Genomic DNA, 20,365 nt, shown 5'->3' with positions numbered 1-20,365 from the left:
ATAAAAACCTACTCACCTTGAAAAATTTTTTGAATTAGATTTTGAGCCAGAAAATTTGTTCTTTATTCATGCAACAAGACATGTTCAAATAGGAGGGTATCTAATCAATCCATTAACATAAGATATTGATTCCTGGCGCTTTCTATTTTGATTATAAATCACTAAATAAAAGTAGCCAGGAAAAGGACAGATTTTCATGGGACAAACAAATTATTGACAGAAAAAATTATTTTAAACGAAGTTTTAGTAAACAATACTCTCTGCGTATATTCTAGAAATGCTTACGTAGGATAAGATAAAAAAAATTAGATATTGAAAAATGTATAGGAAGTTTTGAAGCTAGTTATTATTGGAAATATTGTTTGGGACTTGCCAGGAAAATGACATTTTGATATTCAATAAAATTTTTTAAGTATACAAAACAGTCAATGCTAGTGAAAAGTCAATTCAAAATGTTAACAGCAATGCTATTTATTAATTTTTTCTTAAAAAAAGTTCGTCTAGTATTATAGTATTTGATTTTGGAGCAAGAGACAGTGAATTTCATGTTTCGTGAGAATCACCCACATATATATATATATATATATATATATATATATATATATATATATATATATATATATATATATATACTATATCTCTTGTCATTATATTTTATTTTTTTCCATATTTTCTCAATTTTTTTGCTTATTTTATGAGTTCTATATACTTGCAGCTTATGCGCAGTTAATAAAACTTATTAATTATTTTCGTTTTTCTCTTTGTTTTTTTGTGCTATATATATTATATATATATCTGTGTGTGCGCGTATGCCCATATGTACGCTGGTGTAAGAAATTAAGAGAATTTGCAGACTTGGTCGTTTATCTCAAGAACTACTTCGCCGATTGATTCGAAATGAAATTAATAAAATTTGATTCGTGCATATATTGATACAGTATCAAAACAAAGTATCATTCAACAATTGTAATACACACTCATACTCGTGCATAATGCGCGTTGGAGTCGGAAAATATGAAACAGCAGTTGCAGCTTGATTTCATACATGAAATAAGGCAGTTTATCATTTCCTGCGGCAGTCGGCCTGAATTATCCTCTGTCAATTTCATACCTTCCAACTCCAACGAGTATTACGCAAGATCCTGAGTAATTCGTCTATAAATGATAAATTTAAAGTAAGTAGCCATACCTTTTGTCATTTTTGGAATAGTCATATTCTTCTCTGTATAATCCTACACCATACTCATAAATACCATTAAATTCAAAGATCAAAATATACTTTCCTGTTCTTATTTCATCCTTGGTTTCAATGATATAATTGTCCATTCCAGATTTAAATCTTCTTTTGATGTTAAGCATTTTACGTTGCTCAATATCATATACTTCCGAAATAGAAATTTCCAATCCTCTTTCATGTACAGTAAAGTAGTTTGTAGGTCTAATAACGCTAACAGTGATATTCACATCACCGTTGAATTTATCAGATTTAATGCTTGGATTAAAAACTATATCATAATGAATAGGCACAATGCTTCGAGGAAGTCTGAAGGAGTCAGTTGATTCTTTCATTTCCCAGATATGGGATTCATCTCTTGAAGAAGCAATAGTAGGAAAATAATCAGTAAATAAAAGCACTATACCAATCACAAACGTGTTGCAGAAACTTTTGTTTATGAAATTTGAAAGCATCTTCAGTCGGTTGAAATTAATAACTGTATATTCTTTAAACCTCGGTATAAAAAGCTGAAGATTTCTCTTTCAGTAACACCTATTCAATGAATTCAACATTTTCTTTATAAGTTTAAAATATCATCATATGTATATTTAAAAAAGTAGCTTGAAAATGTTATCACATTAGGATTTTTAAAACAAGAGAGGTATTTGAAATGAGTCTTTATTCTGGAAGATAATTTTTTCATTTCACAAAAAAGCGTTTGTCAACTTACGATAAAGAACGAGATAAAGAGGATATGTATGCAGCTGCTATAGTATATAAAACGCGTCGCTGGCTGTAAATAATAGGATGGATTTCAAACGTGCACTCATAAACTTTGAAGTGTAGAACGTCAGACGACAAAGGAAAAACATTCGGAGAGCAATTTTTTTTATTACAGGAGAGTAAATTAAATAATAAATGACACTGGAAACAATTTTTTTCGTTGCATTTATACAAATAAATTGATCTTCCCTAATTCGTGTGGGGGATTTCAATTCTGAAATTAGTTTTGCTACTAAAGCTACAGATTTCTAATGACATTTTCTGTCCGTTTTTTGTCGAAAGGTGCAAGTTTAAAAACGTTAAATATAACAGGGGGTCGCGTAAGCGTTACGGTACATTTCTAGGGGAGTTAGATCACATCATTAGGATTGAATTTAATAGGAATCCATGCCCTGAACTTTCATCCTACCCGTGTAGGGGCGCTTCTCTTGTTATGACTATGCCCTTTTCAGAATCACACGAAGAAACAGTTCATAACAGGGAAGCGCTCTCAGCGATGCAATAACAATAGCAATTAACAATATATATATATATATATATATATTGTTAATTCACGTAAACGTAATTAAAACACAATTTCAGTCTATTTTGAAAAGAGCAACATCTACCTTTATTTACAAACGACTACTAACTAAAGTGCTGCCATGCAGAGACAACTAAGTTCTTTTACTTATTCTCGTTACTAGGTTAATTACAGGCGTGCAACATCCTCCCTGTTTTCATTTCATTTAAGATATTGATTGTTAAACGACTTACCGCATATTCCACATCTTCATTCGAAGTATCGTCTGTCATGTTGTTAATTTCAGTTGAGAAACGAGTTATGTTACTTCGAATAGTTTTTCGTTTCCGCTTCAATTGCGACACTTGTCCTTCTTTCGTCGACATTTTTCTTCCGTTTAGATCAAAGTTTGCTATATTAATAGTTTCGTAAAAAACTTTTGCCGTAATTCGTAATAATTTTTGGCGTAGTTCCAAGTCGCTGATTCGTATGAGTATTTCGCACCAGATGTTAATTCACGTAAACGTATTTAAAACACAATTTCAGTCTGTTTTGAAAAGAGCAACATCTACCTTTATTTACAAACTACTACTAACTACTACTAACTTAATCTCTTTCAAAGGTTAATTACAGGCGTGCAACATATATATATATATATATATATATATATATATATATATATATATATATATATATATATATATATATATATATATATATATATATATATATATATATATATATATATATATATATATATATATATATATATATACATATATATATATATATATATATATATATATATATATATATATATATATATATATATATATATATATATATATATATATATATATATATATATATATATATATATATATATATATTCAGTCAAAATTTTCAGTTTTGTCTCTTAGCGGTTTAAGCATTAATGTCTAATTTCGTCATAAAGTGATATTTTGATTAACATCTTTTGTGAGAACTAAGAACTGAATAAGTTTACCTTAATAATACTAATTATGATTAAAACATTCAAAGCTTTCTATAACAGTTTTACCCAACTATAATTTTAAGCAATTCATTACAATTTATCTACAGCTTCTTACCTCATTATTGTTTCAAAATAGCTATATACTTTAGATTTCATATCGCAAATCTGTATTTATATAGTAGTTTTATATGGTAAATCGATTTTTTTCAGTAATAAATTTTATATTAAAATATTTAAATTAATAGCTGATTTAAGAATGTCTTAAGCATCTAATTTTGTCTTAAAATATTTTTTTGTGAAATCACTGTATCACAAATTTGAACTTCCTTTCTGTTCTTAATATAGAACTATATGATTATTTATAACGAACAGTGTATAATTCATAAATTAAAGTCAAAATGATATCTCACGTACCATTTTTGCCTAAGAAAAATAACCAATATCTTAGTCAATTTTTGAATATTTTGCTTCTCAATGCATCTTGACCCTCAAAATGTCGGAAATGTAGAAAAGCCATTTGTTTCAAAGATTGCCAAAATAGACGGTGTTCGCCAAGTTGGCAACTGCCACAGTATCAATGAAAGCTTCATTCTTGTTCTTGTAAGTTCTTATCATGTGAAGTTAAAAAAAACGTCAATTCACTCAGTAATGTTAAAAAAAAGTCTTTCAGTAAAATGTACTCTAATAAAATTAATTATTCTTCAAAATAGCTAACAAAAATGTCATTCCTTTTTAAAAGAACAATTCTTAAAACAAAAATTGCTATTAAAATGGGGTCAAACTTACCAAATAAAAAAAAACTGTTTTTAAATACAATTGAAAAAAGTTTTAAGAAAAACATTTTTCCAGCAAAAAAATGGATATGTTAAATGTTGCCTTCAAAATCATCTAAATGCAAATTGAAAACAAAATAATCCACGTAAGCGTCTTTTGAGAGAGGAAAATAAATCATCTGTCATTTCATTTTGCGTTCCATTTCGAATTTCTTCAAAAGAAAAACTAAGCCATTACAATTTTTACTTTCAAGATAGACTTTTTAGCTGAAATGTTTCTATTTCTTTTGTTCTAAAAAAACCATTTTATAAATTTTGAAAAAGAAAATATTTCTTCAATTCAATGATTTTTTTCTTATTTGTGGTGACTTTAATGGGCTATTTTATTTTTCATTTTTATGTATTTTCAACTAATTTATTTTCTTTTACTATTTTCGAGATTTAAAATCCACTAAGTTATTTTTGAAATACATTCGTGTTATTTTAATCAATAAAAGAAAGTATTTAATTTAAGACACAATGCGGCATTAAAAAAATATTTTTTCGATATTAAGATTTTGCTAATATAATATTCTTAGGAAAGATTTCGCCGCAAACTAAACGTCAATTGATTATTTTTAGCTTGTCGTTACACTACTCACTACAGCCGTTTTAAAGTCTATAAGTGAAAAAATTTTTATTATGTCGAAACGTTATGTCGAAATAGTTGTTAAAACGTGATTTCATGTTCTTTATATCGTCATCCATTGCGTCGTTGTAAAATCTGTTAAATTACCTGTCTAGCTGTATTAAATGTTTAGAAACAGTATTTTTAAATGTTCAAGAAACATTGCTATGAAATGTATTCTTGTTCAGAATTCTGCTCTTCAAAAATATGCATCCAGGAAAGGGCTATTCCCTTTGCCCCCTCGTTGCCATGCAACTGAATTACGATAGTGTTCTGAGTCATAGACCCAAATTGAAAACTGAAATTTTGAAACAATTTGTATTTTTTAAGGGATGTTTGAAATTTCAGAAACTGTGACTTGTCATTGTTATGCTTTCTGTGGTGAGCGATTCCCTCCTCCCCATCCTTTGCTACATATCACTGAATCACATTACAGTTTTGTGTCATTGAAATATATTAACTGCAGAAATTTTGCCAATGTAAACAGTGCGCCGAAAAAATAAAAAAAGACCAACCTGAATAACTTTGGATCTAAAGATCGGATCTTCACGTTCTAAGGCTCAGTCTCAATGATTCAAGGGGGTGACCTCAAGCCTGCTAATTAATTAATGCAGACGATAATTTCAGTTACGAACTCAGACACAAAAATGTTATCTGAATAGACATGCATTTCTCAACAGATTCGGATTTCTGGCCCCCAAACTTTAGTGGGTAGTCGCAATCTGGGAAGTATGGTCCCCATAGTTTGGTCCGCACAGGATTCCAAAGTTTGGACCCTTTATGGATAATTTCACTTTTTGCGTATTTTGCCATGTCTCAAAAACTTTTTAAGCGAATTGAACAATTTTTGCACACAATTATAAAATTCGTTTATTCAAAGAAAATTCCTTTGCAAGAAACAACTTTTAGTAAATATTTATTATTTTTTATGATTGTATTTAAGAATAGTCTAAGAAAATTTGAATTGTAAGTATACAATTTTTGGTATCATTTTAAAGAATGTAATTTCACATAGCAAAATACAAAATTTGAGCAAAATAGAGTTCCTGAGAAGGTCCTGAGAAATCGAATTTTAAGAATAAGGTCATTAGATCAAAAGTTATTCTGTGTTCCGTTATTTTCTGGAGCACTGTACATAGATTTTTATTTCATGCTGAATTTTAAAAACTTTGAAAATGTCTCGTGCCATTTCCTTCTTTCTATCTTCATTCCCATATATTTTGACAATCCGTGAAAAGTTGCAAATTATTTCTTCCAAATCTATGTAGTACATCTTCATATCAGATTATAGAACTGTTATACTCGATAAAGTATACTAAATCGAACCTCGCATAGTTTGCGTTACCTAAGTCTTATTAATAACGCATCTGAAAGCAAGGTATGGTAAATTTATTACATAAATGAAGATTAATTGGCAGCGAAGGAATAATCATTTATCAAAATTGGACCCCATTGGTCTGTGGTGAAAGTAAACATTGCGTGTAACTGGATACCTTTTGGGCATATATTAATCATGAGAGAGACATGGATAAGTTAATATTTAAGAGGAACAAATAACAGGAATGCATATTTCTAACAGGTCTTAGGATGCGTTACTTTATCATTTATTTGTCTTGAGATTCACGTTTAGAAATTGTGCATAGATTACACGTTGGTGCGTGGAAAACCTAATGTTCGAAAGGATTAACTAATGCTGAAATTCGCTTGAAAATTGAAATTAAAGGCGGGGTGTAAAATATAGCTCTTCTTTGAATATTGGATGCGGGGAAATCTTAAAAATAAATTACTTCAAGGAAGTGCTTTCTCTAACTATTAGGGTAAACCAAGTATTATAGTTAGTAGATGTTTAGAAGCAGGTGCGAGTGTTTGATATTTTGATGAGTGAACATAATTTAATAAGTTCGTGTTCTATTAAAGATTTGGATGTTTTATGTTGCTTCGTTTATTTAGCCAGACTGCATATTAATATTATAATACTTTCTAGAATATTGGAATGTTTTTGGTTACTTTTTTTAAAAAATTCTACATCTCGTTAAAAATAAATAATGGTCTTTTTATTCCGTGTTTTTTTATGTGTTAATAAACAACCTTTGTAAGTAAAAATACAATTCTTTTTCAATATGGATTTTTATTATTTTAGATATTCGTTATTCTTAATTATAATTCATATTAATCTTAATTGTAATATAAGATCTTAAATTGCAATTCGTTTTAATTATTATAATTCGTTATAGATCTTAAAAATTTAGATTTAATTAATATGTACTTTAAAATAAATTTCAGTTTTATGATTGTACTGTTGGTATTCAATGTTAGTGATATTTTGTTCTGCGATCATCAATAAAATATTGAATTTTTTGAAAAAGAAAAACTCTCCGATGTATTGAATAATTCGTACTGTATCGATAGAAACATTTATTATTATTATTTGGTCTTTCATTTTCGGATTTGGAAAAGTAACTCAACGTAGAATTTTTCAGAATCTATGTAAATTGAACTATAACATTTTGTATGCGGTTTTAAAAATTCATTTTATTTTATTCGTTAATTGGTCAAACTTTTTATCAAATTGTGTCAACTTTTATTGGATAATGTTAAAAACTTTTAAACATGGTTCCTCGATAAAACTAACTAAAAGTTTGGTAAAGGTTTAGTAATCTCATTCATCTGAATTTTGAAAAATCAAGATGTTTTTTTTTTTTTTTAAACTATTAGTTTGATTTAGAGTTAGGTATTTTTCTTTAAAGAGGGGATTCGAAATATGAAAAAAAATCACCGTATCATTAAACTAATCTCGATAACTTGCTAATCAATATTTTAATATCTGGTTTTTGATTAATGATTATTTAGTACAAATTAAATTTGTAATTTTAACAGAAATTAGGAAAATTTTAAGAAATTATGAAAATTATTTAAGAAAAAATTTGCTTTACTAAAACTTTTAATTTTAAAGTGTCTTTATTTCTTGCCAGATGGCACCACCTGTTCTTCTTGGAATATCAGTTTGAGAATGAAGCTTAAAAAACAAAAGTACTCGCATTGATCAAGCATTTCAGCTTGCACTAGTGATCCACGAAATAATTATTTTTGAAACAGTTTCGGGTATTGTTAATAAAACATCTAGATTTAATTTTAAAATCAGTTAAGGTCTTTAATTAAAAAAAGCGGAGAATGGAATTGGATAATTAAAATGTATTTTACAAATTCAATTGTAAAATTTAAAAAAAAAAATATTCAATAGAAATAAAATGGTCGAGGAAGAGAGGAAACGAAATTTGATTATCTTATGGTACTATGAAAATAGTCATAATAATTAGACTTTTCATTACATATTATTAAGAATTTGCCAGAAAAAGAAGAAAAAGATACAGTACAAATTTGGTCCTCTTTTTGACCTTTGAGTAGATTGGTACTGTAACAAAAACATATGCTTGTAAGAAATAAGCGAAAAACGCTCAAAAATTTATACTTTTGCTAAAGAACTAACATCATTACTCTTGCTTTTTTCAAAAAAAAAGAAAAGAAAAAAAGAAAAGGAATAAAAGAAAGTTTTTTTCCTTCAATCAGTTCTCATTCATTCCATTGTCCGACTCTTTCTATTTTTATGTTTTATTCTTTTATTTATTGTTTGATTTTTCCAGCTCGTTGCCAAAGCAATAAATATTTTCTCCACACAAACCATATTTTTAAATTCTTGACTTCCTTGTGATTATAAAGTAAAATCTTCTCTAACAGAAAGGAGACTAAAGATTTTAGGATAATCCATCTGAAATTTATTGTTTATAAAACCAACTTATGAAAAGTTGTCATGTTTAACTATTTATTTTTAATTATTGTTAAAAGAAGCAATAGAAAAGAATTTTTGAGGAAGTTTTATTCCAATTTTTGAATCAGATTCATAAATTCTTTGTTAACATAATCCTAGTTGTCACATAAATAGCTGTCAGCTAAAACTTAAAAAGGATTCCATCTAAGTATCGAAAAACATCGAGAAGTTATTCTTTCATTGGAATTCCTAACAGCTTTAACATATATTTGACAGAAAATATTTGATCTTTCTCGTTCAGTGAAAACATATGAGATTTTCACCAAATATCGATGAAATATTTCATGCTTTTATGAAAGAGTAAAACGAAATTCCGCCAACCCTCGTAAATGAGACGTCACTTTCAATACTCTGAAATATCGAAGTGTGCCAAGGGGAATTCAAGATCAAAAATTTTGTCATTTTAAGATTTTTTTTTCGAAGATTTTAGTGAAATTGGCTTTATTTCTTGAGGCTGTAAATTTTTGTTAAAGGTTTATTTTGTTTTTGTTTATAAAGCTCAAGTTAGATTTTCCATAAATCACTACTTGTGATTGTTTAACAGTTTTTGAATTTGGATCATAATTTATGAATTGTTACGCATTTTAATATAAAATAAACATAAGTGCTTTTATTAAAAAACATTGTATTTTTCTTAATTAAAATATCTAGTAATTCAATTTATATCTAGTAATTCAAAGTTGTGCTTGGGAAGTTGTTTTCCTAACCCTTAGACGCAGTATTTAAAAAGGACACCGGTGTTGATTTTAAATACTTCTTTTTCTGACCCTCTAATTACAAGCAAAAATATATTTTGGTACTTTTTTAATTAAATTTTTTTTTTGTTAAATGCTTATTTTTTTGTTTAGAAAGGACATGTTAGATTTTCTACAAATCAATGCTAGTGATTGTGTAGCAGTTTTTAATTTTTAATAATAGTTTATAACTTTTTTATAATAATTTTTGAATTGTTACGCATTTTAATATAAAAAAATACATAACTGCTTTTAATAAAGAAACATTGTATTTTAATTGAAATAGTATCTATTAATTCAAAGTTGTTGGCGAAGTTATTTTCTTAACTCTTGGACGCAGTATTTAAAAAGGACACTGTTATCCTTTTAAATACTTTTTTCTGACACTCTAACTACAAGCAGAAAAATATTTCTGCATTTTTTATTATAAAAAATAGTCTAATAATTAATAAAACAAACATATTGGATTACCGGAATTATCTTTGCGCTAAGATATAAAATTCAAAGTCCAAAAAAAGTAGTTTGATTTCTTTTTATTTATATTCAAAAATGTATTAATGATTGATTTTGTAAATTAAAGAAATTTCAAGGATGAATAACAGTTTCGATTAGATTTAAATAAATGCGAATTAGTGCAAACTGGAGAAAAGATACTGCTTGGAAGAGAGCCGTGTATTGAAGATTTCACATTTATAAGCGTGGAATTACGTTTAACGCAGATTTATAGTCGTGGAATTTCTGAAAACATTAAGGCACTGATAACTCAAGAGAAGACGTTAATATAGATTTACTGATATTTTCTTAAAAAAAATGTTTTTTTACTGAATTGAAGTATAAGAAGTAGAATATTACAAGGTTAAATGTGAGTCAAATATCATTTAAAAAACCTTGTGGAAACTAACCGAATTTTTTTTTAACAATCTTACTGAATTTTCTACAAAGCTTAAGAACAGAGCAGCAGTGGTACAAGGAATAGAGCCCCTCCCATTGAGGTGACTGAAGGAGAATCATAGGAATTTTGCTCTCGGCTCGTTCCGACCACAGTGCTGACATAAAATATCCTCAGTGTTAGATAGATCGTGGGTTAGAATCCCTATTGGAAAAAATTCCCGGTATAAAAAAATTTGTACCGGCTTATGAAACACCGGTTCCGGTATGATACTGGTTCCGGTATTATACCGGAACCGGTGTTCATAAGCCGGTATCAAATTTATTCCGGTATGATACCGGAACCAGTATAATATCGGGACCAGTGTTTCATGAACCGGTGTCACATTTATTCCGGTATGATACAGGAACCAGTATCATACCGAGACAGGTGTTTCATAAGCCAGTATAAAAATTATTCCAGTATGATATCCAGTAAAATGTATATATCTATAGATATAAATTTAAACAATCTAATTATAAAATTATGATTTAATTTAAATCAATTAACTTTGGCTTATATTTGTAATTGATAAATAAAATGGAATGCAAATAACACATATACCAAGTATTGTTTGAAATGCCGCCAAAAATAAATGAAATAAATCTAATTTGACACTGTTCATTTACTTTGAAATCAGACATTGTAAAATATAATTATATAGTTATGTTACATCTTGACCAATGTACTTGCTTGCTACTATAGATTTAAATACAAACAATTTTAATTTTAGATATATTTGATATTTAAATTATAGTTAACTTTAATCATTGAAACATAAGTGGTTAGAGTGGTAATAATAGCTACAAAAAGTTTACGCTAATAAAAGTTTAAGTTCTTATTAGCTTACCTAAATGATACAAGTTATTAACTAATGTAAATAAAAATTTTGAAATATTTTACTCTGTCATTCTACTGACATTTTTCTTAAGATTCCTTGACTTAAAGCACAATTTGTTATACTCATTTTCTATTTGAAATATTTAATTTTTATGATAATTTACTTATCACATAATATCTGAAAATTAAATTAGGAAAAAAAGTTATCGTCTACAAAAATTAAATCTCAAGAGCGCTGCTTATTTTATGAGCATCTGCTCATAAAATAAGCCTAAATTTTCGAAGGCTTTTCTTATTTCACAATTGGTGTGAACTCAACAAGATATAATTAATATAATAGTAATATATATACTGAATAAAAACACACAACACAAAATTAAAACTTTGAAACATTGAAAATGACATAATTTAATCTCTGTCTTCAAGAAGATATAAGAATTACACAATTACTAAATTGATAAACATTACCATAACAGCCTAAAAAATATTAATCTTTTTATAATCAAATGAAATCAACTTAGTCACATTGTAGTAGTACTTATAACATGAAGCAGCTGAAAAGTACTTTTAGTACACTTGTGTGCGAAATCTAAAATATAGCATTCAAATAGTTGATTGATTGATTCGCATAGTATAAATATTAGATCTTCCTTGTTGTGATTCATTTTTATTTTTCACAAACGCAACTGTCGCTTGCAGGCCTTAGCTGCGTCAACCATGCACTTTCTAACAGTCAATTTTCCAATCCATTTGATGTCACCTAACCGTCTAGTTGGAGGTTATCCGGCTGCGTAGGATCCTTCACTTTTCTTTAATATCGACCTCTTAGTAGAATTATCTGTCTCACTTCAATAAGAGCCAGAAACAATGTTTCCATTTAGAGCTCCTAATATAAACAAAATTTGAATTAACACTAAGTGTAGACTAAACAAGAATTTCAAAAAATCTCATTTTTAACATTGTAAGCCTTATCTTTTAATATTATGCTTTATCTGTTTATGCTAAATTTTAGATTACAATGTTGATTAAGTTAATACTTCAGATTGCAGTGTTAATTCCATTAGACATTTTTAACATTTGTATACTTTTTCCTAACTATTAAATTGACAGTAAAAATTATTAAATGAATAAAAATAGTAAAGAATTTTTTCAAGCTTTCAACTTCTTTCACATCATATTAATAAATAAATAGACAATGAAAAATGCTATAAATGTCAGTTAATTAAGGTTATATGAACTAAAAGCTTAATTATGTTAAATTTTTCATATGAGTATGATAAATTTTACCATGACACAAATAGGATGCATAGATTTTTCAGCTCATATGACACAATTAAAATTAGTAAAGCATTATGGTTATTATTTCTTTTTAATAATAATAATACTTTTATCAATAGGGTACTACATTTACTTCAATTTTTAATTAACTTTTATGCATTTTAAAAACTCAGAAACTAGCTGTTACAAATGTAAATAACTTAGACAAAGACCCAGAATGCCCAAAAAACAGATATCATGTATGCGATTCTTACAAAATAAAAATAAAATATGCATGCATATTAATAAGATTTTGGATATTCAGGGAACTGTTCAATCATACATTTTAAAAAAATTCATTGCCCACAGTAACATAAAAAAACTTCAATATTTAATCTTATTATTAAGATCTTGAAACATAATACCATAGAAATTTGATACTATTTTAATAAGATTAAATTAAACCTTACTTTGGTTCAAAATAAGTATAATAAAAAGTTAAATACATTATAATAAAAAATTATTAATTTACGGGATGATAATTATTTTGATAGTATATAAGGTAGCAGAAAATTTGAAAAAAAAAATTGGTATTACAGTTATATATGATCTAAAATTTAAACAATGTATGTTGTTAATTTACAGATTAGCTACTGAAATATACAGACTGTAAATAGAAAAAAAAGATTAAAATAAATTATCTTAAATTAAGAATAAACAATTATCTAAATTATATAGACTAATTTATACAGAAAAACAATTTTTCAGAATAACTATTAAGTATGAGAAATACAAATGCAAATACTACTTATTTTTCAACTACTATAACCAATCAATTATAAATATATTCAAATATTTCAACTGGCTTATTGAAACTTAGATCAACACGACAATAGTGAGAAAACGTAATGGTCCACCAAAATTTTATTATTTTTGTAATTTGACTGAGATTTCTAATTATGGGAAGTTGATGTCTAACATAGGTATCGCTCATACTACCCACTTCTTGATGACAACACAAAAGAATTCACAAACGCTTACATCATGAAAACACATTACCAACCTACTTTTTAGAGTGACTCCATGCATAAATTTAAGTATGAATGATCTGAAGTAACTTTTGTCCATTTTAGTTACAGTACAATAGTTTTTAAACAGTTCAGCTTATAACTTCGTCAAAAGGTTAACATTTTAATTCATTATCATGACAAAGCACATTAAAGGCTTTAAACAAATAAAATTTGAACATAAAATTAAAAATTGAACTATTCAGAGGCTGAACTCAGAAGTAAAAATATTGAAACATTTAAATTTGCATATAATTTTTACATTCATTAAAATCTAAGAAGCATTCAGTTCTATTTTATAATTAATTTGTAACTATAACATGAAAACTTACAAAAAGGATTCACTTATTAACAAACTTATTAACAATTTATTAACAAACTGAATATCTTTATATAAACTTCACTTTTAGGTACAAAGATAAGAATATAATGAATTCAGGACTGCCAACTACTATGTTTTTAGCAAAATGTTTTACAGATATTGATAACTAAAACTTTCAGAATTTTGGAAATTTTGCAAACATCTCAAAAGCATCAATAAAGAGAAATTAAAACAAAAACATTAAAGAACAGGACCAATTTAAAGAGTATATCTTGCAGCCATCCCAGGCAAATCTCTACTAGTCTTTCTTTTTTAAATAATAAATAAAATTTGAAATCTTAAAATCTTTTAAGCATCTTGACAGTTGTAGCTGGTGCAATGGATCCTGACACTGAAATATCCCTAAATGTAGATTTATAAAGGATAAAATAATTATCGAATTTAAAAAAAAAATTCTATAATAGTTTGCATGTTGAATATGTCAAGAACAAGAAAAACATACCTCTATTGAAATAAAAATATGCTGTTTTCCAAATCATTTCTGAAAAAAAAAATTATTTAGAAATTATACAATTACAAAATATATAAACGCCATTAACTAGGTAGTAATATCAAATTTTTAAGTATTCACTGCTTTGTTTTTAAAATGTTATTTTAGTTTTACTGAAACTTCATGGTACCAACAGTTAATGAAATATAATTCAAATTAAATGCCTTTAAATAAAATTAAACATTAAAAATAACAAAAGAATTTGAGAATAACACTTAATATATAATGCGAAGTTTCCAAATATTATATACAACAAAACAAATAATAAATTTGTCGATAACGGTGATATTAATGAGAATTTATGTAAAAACATGTGGACAAAGTGTATCAATTAAAGTTTCATTAAGAACCAAAGGAAAAAAAACATTTAAAATACTTTCTTCTCATGCAATGAACCCTATAACAAATGCACATGCAGTAATAATTCAAGAATAATATATATGTCTTGATTACTTAAAATGTAAATATTACTGAAGCATATGTTTTAACATTATTGTAACTACAAAGATGAAAATAAAAGTAAGAAATAAAGAGAAAATTACACTTACTAAAATATAACGCCATTCTTTCCACGATGCTTCCATGATGTCTAATTGTAAACAACAGTGGTTGACTGTGAAGTTCAGACAGATAAACGGAAAGAACTTGAAAAACTGAGCTGTATAGATCAGCTAGCGTGATATAGATTTAACGAACGAATTCATCGATTCACGCTAGCTCGATAGATTTAACGAACGACTAAAAGTCGATTCTCGTCTTTTCGTGGTTCCCATTCGTTTCTGAATTAATCGCTCTTTTTCTCTTTTATAGATTCCATTGAATTACTATATAGTAACAAAACAAATTTATTTATTTAATTCAAAAAAAGTTTATTTTGTTTTATGATTTAAGTTTATTAATTACAAATCTCAAAAACGGACTGAAATTTATAAATTTAAGAAGGAGAGGTTTATGTTTGAAGGTAAAAAGTTGAGATTTTATATATATATTTAAGTTATGTAAACATGTTTCTTTTGCTACGAAGTTGTTTGAAACCTAAACTAATTAATTCATTTCGCGAATTGATAAATTAGTTTCTGTTGGGAACAACATTGTTCTAGAATAAATTCAAATATAATAAATAAATAAATAAAAACAATTTATAATAAAATTTAAAGTGATACAATTAATAATATTCTTTTGTCATCTTGACTTCGATTAAAATAAATTTTGTAAATCAGTAAATAAATAATAAACGAATAAAAACACAATCTATTATTAAATCACTTTTATTAGAAAATTACTTACATTTAAATGACTTTAAGCAGATTTTAAAGCAATTGAAGTGTGTAGGGGGGTCCTATAGGGGTCCTTTTGCCTTCGGGCTTACCGCGTGAGTTTTTTGTGGTTTTCTTCTCCATGTAAAGTACATGCGAGTTAGTTCCATCAAAAATTCCTCCACGAATTCTAGTTCGTCCCTAGGCTTGATTCAGGAGCTCCCTTGTCCTCTGGATTGGGCTCAAAATTACAAGCTGCAGAGTTGAACACTTATAGTCGTAAACTCACAATTGAGTCGGCCGTTCAACGCCGGTAATAAAATAAATTTCAAAATGCTTAAAAACACGAACAATATCATTCATAACTTAAGAAACGAAAATTATATTTTTTTCTCTCCAAAAGATAGATATTTTTAAGTTATAATTTCTCCTTTATGTTACATTGAATTCAAAATTTTAAACAGCATGTTATACGATACAGTACTGAATTGTAAATTAGGACTATAATAAATATGTGTTTCGAAACTGTCTGAAGTTAGACAAAATACTAAACAGTAACATAAAAAAAAATGACTGAAATATACGAGGCAGCATTTTTAATAAAGAATGTAGACTTCGACAACTTGACACACTTACCTTCTAATACTATAAGACATCGACAAAGTTCCTTCTAACTAAAGCGGTAGTAATTCACTTAAACGAGTATGTGAGATAGAATGCTGTAAATCATTTGGACGAGCATCATAGGTTAGTAAAAAGATCACGGAAAGTGATTTGGTGAATTATATTTATCCTTTGTTAAACACTATTGGAAGTGGAGCGACATAAACGACTTTTGGTGAATGAAGTTACTTTTGGAGTCCAGAGAATAAACAATCTTTTTTTTTCTATATTTATTTCCATTTTCCTTTGTGTAAAATGTTGTTTTATAGTTACCAAAGTTAAAGAAATGATAAAATGTTTTAGATTTTGAAATCTTTTATTTTATTCTTAGTAATATATTATGAATCATTTTTTTGTTGCTGAATTTATTTCATTTTGCGTTTTTTTTTCCATGCCACAATTTCTGTTCATGTAAAACATTATTTTGAAGTAAATAAAGTATAAAGGGAATGGCAATATATTTTGGATTTTTAACACCCCATATTTATTTATTTTAAGGAGTTTCTTACTTTAGTTTTTTTTCATATCAGATATTTATCTCATTTGATAATACTAGAATTCTAAAATGATTTTTTTATTTATACACGTTGAAATATAGCTTACATGCAATCTTATTTTTTCTATATTTTATCAAACTAAGTGTGAAGTAATGTCTATTATTGCAATTTGCCGTTCGAGGCTCTCAGAATTTAAATTTTGCAATCTACAAGGAAAAAAAGTATTTTTATGAATTTCTTTTAAGAAAAACATAGTGGTATTACATTGGCTTAAATGTACACAATTGTTTCTTCCTAAACTAATAGTTGTTATAAATGCTTTTAAAAAGTCATAGCCAAGTAAGCATTTAAATATCAATGTCGTTTAAATATAAATGATTTTATCCAAAGCGTAACTTTGATTACACTTTGAAAACAAAATGTTTGGGTAAAACTAACAAGTATGGTTAGATTTACTGTGTGTGTATCCTTTTCTATGGGAACACCTAGAAGCTTGGTAATTCTTGCCGAAGCGTTTCAGTAATGAGTTTGGTTAAATTAACCATAAAATATCTATCTTCTTTTCTCGCGCTGGCAGCAGTTTTCATTTTTAATTGATTGGATTCGGCGCGCAAGAGCACGTAGTGAGCAACCAGATAACAATAACCAGAGTGAGCATTATCAGGTTGTTCAATTCAGATTCATGCACTAAAAACATGACAATATTTAATTTAAACTCAATTAGGAATTCATTAATTAATTGAAGTGAGAATGCTTTAAAAGGCCGCTGTTGAATTGATATTTTTCTACTGGGAGCTACCTAAACGTCTAAAAAACGTTTAAGTGTTTGTATTGAATGCATTGAATTTTTTTATATTTCGCGTTTTAGTGAATTTCCAGTGAATTTTCACGCTTTAAAATGCAGAATATTAGTGAAGCAATATTTGATAATTTATTTTGCTAATATGTTTCTTATTTAGCTAATGTTTTGATTTTTTCACCATGTACAATCTAAATAGCTAATATACTTTTTTAAAAGCCAATAAGAACATTGGTAGAATTCTTCTACATAAGTCCAATACTATGTCTTTGATGATAAAATACTATGTCTTTGATGATAAAATACTATGTCTTTGATGATAATATATTATGTCTTTGTGCTAGAACATTGTGTTCATTGGCGAGCGAGCGCAGCGAGCCATGGTTCACGGCGTGAACCACATGGGATTGCGTAGCAATTCTCGGGGGTTGGCGAGCGTTAGCGAACAGGGGGCGGAGCCTCCTAGTATTATATAAAACGCTAATACGTATGTATCAATAAAACCGATGATATTTCTTTTCTCGCGTTGGCAACAGTTTTCTTTTTTAGTTGATAGGCTTCGCCGCGCAAGAGCACGTAGTGAGCATATCATATGTCTAATCGGGTGAATTCTCACCGAATTTAAAAAAAATTCTCACAAAATAATCTTCATCGAAGCCGATGCTTTACATCTGGCGTTCAGTACTATTTCATATTGTTTTACAACATATGGTTTTAGCCCTCTGGAGGGAAAGACTTTAAAACAAAACTTACAACAGTTACTTTTCTCAACAACTGAAATTTAGAATAGTGTGATTAAGAAAAATATGCGAACTGTTTTCAATTTTAAATTAATATTGAAATGCACAGGTTTAGAATTTTCTGCAGTGAAAAATTTTCGGAACTTCAGTGTTCAAAAAAGTATACAAAAGCTAGACGTTAAGAACGTATCCAATGAGCGAGCAAAGCGAGCATCGGATTGCGAAGCAATCCGAAATGAACTGCGAAAGCAGTTTCGGGGTTGGCGAGCACCAGCGAGCAGGGGGCGAAGCCTCCTAGTTGTTTTATAATAGGATAAAAAATTAGTGAATGTGCAAAAATTTAATATTTTTATCATGATATCTTAGAGCATTGCCGTAAAACATTTTATTGGATTAAATTTGCTTTGTAGATTTGTATTTTTTATTAAATGTTTGGTAATAAGAAAGAAAATTTTGAAAACCAGAATTTCTTCAAAATCGTTACCAAATGGTTAAAATTACAAATTAAATGGTTGATAAATACCATATATTTTATTTTTATTACCTAAAATATGTTTTTTTTCTCTCCAAAAATGTTATTACTATACAGTACGGTAATTATCCCAGAAATTTTTTCTCCGTCTACAAAAAAACTATTTTTAAGTTTTGTATTTCTTCTGTAGTGCTGTTACATGTAAATATTAATTAAGAATTTTATTAAAGCAATTAATAAGTTTTGCATTAAGCAAATTCAAATTAAAACAATTTAATAAATTTTGCATTAAAGTTCAGAGAAATTTTTCTAGGGAAAGTTTAAATCAAACCTAATGCCAATGATTAAGTTACGCACATACAGAATCCCCATTAGTTATTATCAATTAGAAAAATAAAGAAATGCATCTCAATGAATATGTTTCCACTTATTAAGGTTACTGTACTTTTAATTGCAAATCATTTCTTCAATATAAAAAATACAAAAAAAAAAATTATAAATAATTTTTAGTTGAATTTTAAACGAAAAATCTGTTTTTAATAGGTATTCTACAGTTCTCAAAATAAAAGACTGACCACTCTGAATAAATTTTTATCTAAAATGATCGGATCTTCACTTTATAAGTTCTCATCTTAATGGTTTTTGGGGGTGATTTCAAATATGTTAATTAATTAGTCCAGACGATGTTTTAAGTTACGAAATGATACAAAAAACGTATTTTCTCTGAATAAACATGCTTTTTTTGAAGAGCTTATATTTCTTACTCCCAAAATACAGCAGGTAGCCGCTATCTGGGAAATATGGTCCCAGTTATACGAATTTTCAAAACATACCTTTTCTTTAAAAAAAATATAAATTTGATTTCCCAGAAACATTTTGACAAATTTCGTGTTTGTGAAATTTTATTATTTACAATGATGTAAGAAATTATATATACCTTACAATTGAAACCTTTTTCGATTAATAATAAATAAATGATTAGTAAAAGTTTTTTTTTGCATGTAATTATTTTTTTGGATAAACGAATTTTATAATTGTGGACAAAAAGATTTCAATTCACTTAAACATTCTTCGAGATATGGCGAAATACGCAAAAAGTAAAATTTGCATTAAGGGCTTAAAACTTAGGGTCCTTTTCCTGACTAAACAATTGGGACCATTTCTTTCAAAATGCGGCTGCGAGCCAGTCTCATGGAATTGAGCGTTTGTCTTCCAATGAGGTGAACCAGGTCCGAATCCTAGCAATGGCTTGTCGATACGAATTACGCATCCGGCTTGCACCGACCACAGTGCTGACGTAAAATATCCTCAGTGGTTGACGGATCATGGGTTAGAGTCCCCCTGCTGTCAGATTAACCGTGGGAGATTTTCGAGGTTTTCCCATTGATGTAACGCAAGTGCGGGTTAGTTCCTCCAAAGAGTCCTCCACGAAGGAAAATTTCTCCCAATACTTGATCAAGGAGTTCCCTTGTCTTCTGG

At 27.8% G+C, this 20,365-nt stretch overlaps 1 protein-coding gene across 2 annotated transcripts in view; it reads right to left on the bottom strand.

The window, feature by feature from the left end:
- The window catches only part of LOC107444067 (glutamyl aminopeptidase), a 34,736-nt gene extending 31,822 nt beyond the window's left edge, over window positions 1-2,914 (bottom strand). Inside the window, exons 1-2 of one of the 2 annotated variants that reach the window (XM_087165681.1) lie at window positions 2,756-2,900; window positions 1,190-1,768 (exon numbers count right to left, since the gene is read on the bottom strand). In XM_087165681.1, coding sequence (XP_087021807.1) covers window positions 1,190-1,689 — 500 coding nt within the window. In that variant the 5' untranslated portion in view covers window positions 1,690-1,768; window positions 2,756-2,900. Of the gene's footprint in view, window positions 1-1,189; window positions 1,769-2,755 lie in introns of both variants that reach the window. The other variant, XM_087165682.1, reaches the window with a different exon arrangement.
- Between the last annotated feature and the right edge of the window lie 17,451 nt (window positions 2,915-20,365).

Source organism: Parasteatoda tepidariorum, chromosome 6 (assembly GCF_982258835.1).
Source record: "Parasteatoda tepidariorum strain Cologne lab strain chromosome 6, Ptep-v5.0, whole genome shotgun sequence".
In the NCBI taxonomy this organism is placed as follows: Eukaryota; Metazoa; Arthropoda; class Arachnida; order Araneae; family Theridiidae; genus Parasteatoda; species Parasteatoda tepidariorum.
The sequence above is the reverse complement of the archived record's forward strand: the minus strand, read 5'-3'. Positions and strand labels throughout refer to the sequence as shown.